Source organism: Palaemon carinicauda, chromosome 30, assembly GCF_036898095.1.
Source record: "Palaemon carinicauda isolate YSFRI2023 chromosome 30, ASM3689809v2, whole genome shotgun sequence".
In the NCBI taxonomy this organism is placed as follows: Eukaryota; Metazoa; Arthropoda; class Malacostraca; order Decapoda; family Palaemonidae; genus Palaemon; species Palaemon carinicauda.
Genome location: NC_090754.1, coordinates 37,583,180 through 37,590,424, shown reverse-complemented (window position 1 = coordinate 37,590,424; position 7,245 = coordinate 37,583,180). Strand labels below are relative to the sequence as shown.

The following is a 7,245-nucleotide window of genomic DNA, read 5'->3' as shown; positions in this document are numbered from 1 at the left end:
GAGAGAGAGAGAGAAAATAAAATCCAAAATATCTGCTCCCTTTATATCTTGCTCCAGAAAAATTTACAATACTGACACGCGAACACGACTCCCCAGCCGACAGCAGTCATGCCAAATCGAGTGAATATTTCATCACGGCGTTATTCCACTGCAATTATCCTATTTACCATCTTGGGCATAACGCCCGGATGCCCAGAGGAGAGGGCGTGGGCATTCACGAATGGTAATTGCCCCGTGATGTCATGGCAATGTAGTTTTCCAGGAGGGATTTTCACTTCCACCCCAAAATGGCAAGTTCCAGTTCCAGGCCGTCTGGATTCAGACGTCAGCTCATATTTTTGCCTCAGCCAATGAAGTGGGAAAGAGGTTAAAGTTTTCACTAGTGTTTGTTCGTATGTGTGTGTGATTTTGTACACGCATTTTACCATATCTTCATTAGGTAGTAAGATGGATTCCATCAAAATACCCAAATATACTTATTATGCGGTAATCTAAACTGTTAAAAATTGGCCGTAAAAAAACGTAAATAATCCTGGAATAAATGTTGTCAGACATTTACCGTTTTAAAACCGGATGTAGAAACGTAAACGATTGATATTACGGTCACCAACCCGTAAAGGATAATAACAAAGTAGGGTAAAATTACGGTCGCCTGTATTCTACTAAAATATGGCTGAGAACAGTATATTCTTACGGAGAATTTCCGATTAAAATTACATTTTCTCATTCATGAAAAATTATGTATAGCTCGACTACTTATTGCCATGTAAACCACTTGAAGCCGATGCATTGATGAGCTAAGAAAATCAGCGGATATTGACTGGCATAGAAAGACCATGAACAGACAATAGTAGAAGAACATGTTTGAAGCCTTTGTCCTGCAGTAGTTACGGCTGATGATAATGATGAAACCATTTGATCTTTCGGTAACATCTTCCCAATGAAGATATTTCAATATTTCATTAAAAATTAAGTTTATCCTTTTATCCTTTCTTGAGCTACTCTTAATAAAAAGAAATTTATAGTGAGGTTTCATGTGAGGGAGAGAGAGAGAGAGAGAGAGAGAGAGAGAGAGAGATTTTCATTTCTAAACAAGTTTTTATATTAGCTCTTTTGAAATGAATTGATATCACGATATCTGTTGGACAAGTACTATGATACAAGACATTGCTTTGCCAATGAAAAAGTTGTAGCAGCAATATGGAGTAATGATAATTACATTAGAAGAAAATAATTGTATTGCATTAGCACATATAGTTTTTACTTATATTGCAAAGAAACAGGTTTAATACTCCGTTATGGAGCAAATTAATCAAAATTAAAATATGATGTTTCAAACATTTTATATTTTCTTTTCCAAATATCGAAGGCTGCATGAATACGCTGAGTTGTTATCAAAATTTAGATTTTAAGCTTCAAGATTGTCTAAAATTTATAACACTAAAATAATCAATTATAGTTCGCCGAACTACGATATCAGAGGCAGCTATGTTATTATTATTATTATTATTATTATTATTATTATTATTATTATTATTATTATTATCAAAAGTCAAGCTACAACCCTAGTTGGTAAAGCAGAATGCTATAAGCCCAAGGGCTCCAACATGGAAAAATAGCCCAGTGAGGAAAGGAAATAAACTACAAAAGAAGTAATGAACAATCATGAAAGACATTATAAAAACCTTTCAGACTAAGTTTAGATCCAGTATTTTCCTTTTGTGGTGGTGCTGTGAAATTCAGAAATTTAATTTTAGAAGCGCTAGTTTCTGTTACTTCAGCTATTTCGTCTTTGATACCTTGTGGATGGTAGTCATATTACAATTAGTGTTCTTGTTTGATAAATAGCTGGAAATGTTTATTATATTTTCTGTAACTGTATATTTGATTCATTAGCTTTGATTATTGTAGGTAGTAAGTAACTGAATAGTTTATTTTGCCCCTAACAGTGAGTTAGGGTGTAAAAATCAAAGGAATTTTTATATTTCAATGATATCCATAACTTTTGCACAATGTCGACTTGTCTAGTGTGAAAAATAACAAAATGATTATTCATAAAGAACATTTGAAAGAGTAAATGTTTGTTTTAAATCTGGTTTAGTGTGAAAAAAAGATTTCGGAGAAGAAGTGTACCTAATCACACCCTTATACTGCATGGCTAGTAGTAACCAAACAGCTTGTGTGTCACAGGGTGTCACAGGGTGTCACAGGGTGTACTTCCTCAGAGCGAGAGGTGCCAGGAATATCTGTGTTCAATTTTGTGTTCTTTTTTTTTTTTTTTTTTGCTATGGGAGTCATTCAATGAAAGGCCATTGGTTTGGCAACAAAATGTATCACCTCTTTGGAATAATGATAGAACCACACTTTATATCAAACAAGTGTGTAGAAAGTGCAAGTAAATTTTAGCCAAAATAAGCGGCAGGGGAGATAAAATATAAACATTCTAAGTTCAAGGAGTCAAAGGTATGAAATTAGCGGAAAATATTATATTTGTAATTTTCAGACTATCAGAGTGCAAACAGATCTCTGTGACGAAGTGTTGACTGGCACTGTGTTTGTTACTCGTAAAATAGATGGATAAAGAATAAAGATAGCTTTAATTCTACTAGTAAATAACTAGTCTAGGAAAAGCTGCTGGTGATAATGTGAAAGATCACCAAAATATTATCTCCCAATGTCACTTTTTTTATTTGGAGTTTGATGCTATTTTGATTGGCATATATTAAAATATCTTTGCATTGTTGGTGAAATATTAAGATGCCTCTGAAATATAATCAAGATATGAAATAGTTTTGAATACAATCTTATTACAGATATCAACAGGTAAGAAATACAAAGTATTACCAAAGAAGTTTTATTGTAATAAATAAGACCATCTGAGTCAGTTCATAAATAGATAATTACAAATTGAAAATAAGATATTCATTGTGCTCCGGTGGACGAAGTCTACTAAGAATCCTAACCGTAACGGCGAGTTTCACGGGACTCGAAGGATTCGGAGGAATCGGAGTCGGGAAAACGAGCCTTTCCTTCGTATGTCACGTCAGCGACGTAGCCATCATCTCCATCTACGAAGTAGGATACCTTCTGGAGGCGACCGTCAGGGAGCTGGACGAAGTAGGATCCTCGGGTGTCTTCGCCGTCACGGGCTTCCTGGTGTCCGAAGTCGTTGCGGGAGGGGGCGTGGTTGACAGCCCAGTTGAAGTTGTATTTGGCTTCACCGGACTCGAAGGATTCGAAAGATTCGTCGGAGAAAAACTGAGATTGGATGTAAAGAAAAACGGTGGATTAATTAATACCATTTGGGTACGATAAGAAATTTCAATATATATATATATATATATATATATATATATATATATAAATGTATATATATAGAAAAAAACGGTTTACTTAATTTTCTGTTTTTAAATTAAATCTGTCTTTGTATCTTTCACTCATAACTTCGCTCTTTATAAAAATGGTTTTGTTTACAATTCAAATACAAATCCTGACATTGAACATAGAGAATCAGGAAATAAGTAAAGAAATAATCTGTAGATAAGTACAGAAGAGGGTTTGAGTACTAAATATTATTATGAAACAATAGTCTTGTGAATTTTCTTATAATGACTTATGAAAAATATAATTTTCCTTCTCAGAATATGTCGATCAAGTGGTACCTTAATAACATTCTCTTAACATCTGATGACAAACTTTAAAGAACATAGATACATAAACAGGAACTTACCCTTGGACGGTTGTTGGAGTAAGAAGGACGTCTGTCAGCGAAGGCCAGGGCCAAAAGGCCGACGAAAATGAAAATCTGGAAGTAAAAAAATTCAATATGACCATTTCGTTTACAATTCTCTCTCTCTCTCTCTCTCTCTCTCTCTCTCTCTCTCTTGCTCATATACAAACACCGTCACACCGTTTAAGATATCTCATGAAATCGTACAAAGATACGAAATGTTCAAATCAATATAATTTTCAAAGTTTCATTTTACGAGACGCCAATGGAAAATCTAAAGGACGAGACAAAATTGTCATATGGATATAAATCTATTTATAGTGCTTTGATTATTGGCTTTATTAATCAAATTCACCCCCCCCACACACACACTATATATATATATATATATATATATAATATATATATATATATATATATATATTTATATATATGTATATATATAGATATATTTATATACATATGTATAAATATATATATATATATATATATATAAATATATATATATATATATATATATGTATATATATATATATATATATATATGTATGTATATATACACATACATATATATATATATATATATATACATATATATATGTATATATATATATATGTATATATATATATATATATATATGCACTTATATAGGTACCTAAAGCTATATGTATTTATAGAAGAGCTAAGGTGCTCCCATGATATATGTTAACACAGAGACAATAGTACCTTGGTGTTCATGATGAAGACGATGCAACTCGAATATCTCTCCCGCAACAAATCTGCGATATATATACCACAGCATCTCCCAGATAAACTGACCAATATGTTTTTCATCATCTGAAATCAGGTGAAAAAAAGATGAATAACAAAGGCGGGGTCACGTGCCCTCCATGCTCAAAAAAAAAGCAAAAATAAAAGAAAATAAAACAAAGCGGGTGGTGCCTAGAGCTTAGCACAGACACCTTCACTTCGGGCATTTCTTAAGAGTGCCATGACCTGGCTGCAATAGAGCAGGTTAACTTGGGGTAGTGTTGAGATAGGTAGAGAGAAGTCAGTCATTTTATCGGATTATCACAGCTATATATTTTTTTTCTTTTTATTGAAATTTTGGTTTCTTATTTGCAATTGGTAGCACAAAATGCTTAGATATGCCTAGTTTTAAGAGAAAGTTCAATTATACCGTAAACATAAAAGTACGAATATTACATTTTTATTTTTATTTTACCTAAGAAATTTAAACTTAAAATGCTATTTTTCTTTATTGATTTAATTTTAAACTCTATCAACCAGATCATCTTAGTCAGCGGCAATAATAATAATAATAATAATAATAATAATAATAATAACAAGTGAGCAAGTCCTGAACGCGGACATGGTCCTCGTAGAGGGACATACCTCCGCCAAGGTGACCTAGAGCGCCATATGTCCTAGAATCATGAATTGATGTGACTTCGACCTTCACATGACCTTGACCTTCACGTGACCTTCAAGTGACCTTGACCTTCACGTGACCTTGACCTTCACATGACCTTGGCTTCAAGTGACCTTGATCTTCAAATGTACTTGACCTTCACGTGACCTTGACCTTCAGGTGACCTTGACCTTCACGTGACCTTGACCTTCACGTGACCTTGACCTTCAAGTGACCTGCTTGACTTTTGACCTTCAAGTGATCTTTGTTCATTTGCCACTGATACTTAATATGACATTGATATAATGCACCAATATGACCTTGACCTTTGACCTTTATAAATTTGAACATCACCCATGGGTTGCGCCTGGACTAGGACTTCCCTGTTGGCTTATGCAAAAGTCAGTGCTTTATTTCTGTCTCTTGATATGGCCACTTATGTCATAGTGACACCAGTGACCCCTGTGACCTTGACCTTGGGGTGACCTTGACCAAAATTTAATCAGTTCTTCCATACACATTGGGGAACTACTTGGCCAAGTTTGAAGTGATTCCGTGTAGAAATGTGGCCTCTACGTTGTCCACAGACAGACAGACAAACAAACAAACAAACAAACCGAACCGAAAACATAACCTCCTGGCGGAGGTAATAATAATAATAATAATAATAATAATAATAATAATAATAATAATAATTACCTACCCTAAAATAAAGAGCAGGTAGCGAGAGAGAGAGAGAGAGAGAGAGAGAGAGAGAGAGAGAGTGAGTAGTCATACCCTGGTGCATATGCGTGTTACTGTATGTGTATATCTATCTAGATATTTAGCCCTCCTTTTTGACAGGTCACGTAAACTACCCATAGCAATAATCACCTTAGATACAGAAGATATGATAATGAAGATGTAATTATAATGACATAAATAATAACTCAATTTTCCTTACTGCGATAATTATGGCCTTTTCTCCCATCTTTAACATCCCTGACCTTTGTGAATTATTCAAGCAATGACCTTGTAATAGGGGGTGAAATCTAGAGGCGAAAAATCGAGGTATGAGAGAGAGAGAGAGAGAGAGAGAGAGAGAGAGAGAGAGATGTGGTTTCTTGCTTTCATGCATATTTTCAGTGACTCGAAATGTTAAAGGACGTGGTAGACTACGTGCTTGTGTTTTTGTAGTAAATTTTCTTTTCGGTGAAGAATGAATGCGAAGGTAATGAAAGAATATCTGACTCTTTTTACAATAAATTCTTCTTTAATAAGTGAAGCTTTTGAAGTTATGAAAGAATTTTCCTGAAATGTAACAATGGTGATGAATCTTCCATGTAATTATTAGAATTGTATTTCAAACATTCTGTATTTTCTTTTCTAAATATCAAAGGCTGTATAGAAAAGTTTAAATGCTATCAAAATTTAAATTCTAATCTTCAAAATTGTCTAAAATCTATAACACTAATAATCCATTATGGTTCGATGACTACAATATCAGAGGCAGTTATTTTATTATTATTATTATTATTATTATTATTATTATTATTATTATTATTATTATTATTATTATTATTATTTTCATTATTATTATTAAAATCCAAGCTTTGGGCCTAGTTGTAAAAGCAGAATGCTATGAGCGCAGGTGCTCCAGTAGGGAAAAATAGTCCAGTGAGGAAAGGAAATAAACTACAAGAGAAATAATGAACAATTAAGATAAACTATTTCAAGAACAGTAACAGCATTAGATTAAATCTTTCATATATAAACTATAAAAACTTGAAAAAACAAGAGGAAGAGAAATACACAGAAAAAGTACTTTATTCTCACAAACAGTAATAATACATTAAGTCTTCGAGCATCTATAATCAAAATGCAAGCGATGCTCGAAGACAAGGTAATTATGTATTTCGTGGAATAGTTCTTAACTCCAATCTTCACTATACTGCCATTGACTAGAATTTGCAGGTAATCAATGTGGCTACAAAAATATTTTCCCGTTATGTAATTAGATTTGCTATATATTTAGCTATCTTAACGTTGCACTTAAAATTACAAATTGTTTTAACTATCTAATATTTCAAATTGTTACTATATGACATTACTACTTAATTTTAC

At 33.2% G+C, this 7,245-nt stretch overlaps 1 protein-coding gene across 1 annotated transcript; it reads right to left on the bottom strand.

The window, feature by feature from the left end:
- Nucleotides 1-2,876: 2,876 nt before the first annotated feature.
- LOC137623017 (pro-resilin-like) lies at nucleotides 2,877-4,534 on the bottom strand. Its single transcript, XM_068353637.1, has 3 exons — nucleotides 4,458-4,534; nucleotides 3,731-3,805; nucleotides 2,877-3,258 (listed from the first exon to the last, which is right to left on the bottom strand). The coding sequence occupies exons 1-3, from the start codon at nucleotides 4,467-4,469 to the stop codon at nucleotides 2,959-2,961; spliced, it is 387 nt and encodes a 128-aa protein (XP_068209738.1). The 5' UTR covers nucleotides 4,470-4,534; the 3' UTR covers nucleotides 2,877-2,958.
- Nucleotides 4,535-7,245: the final 2,711 nt, after the last annotated feature.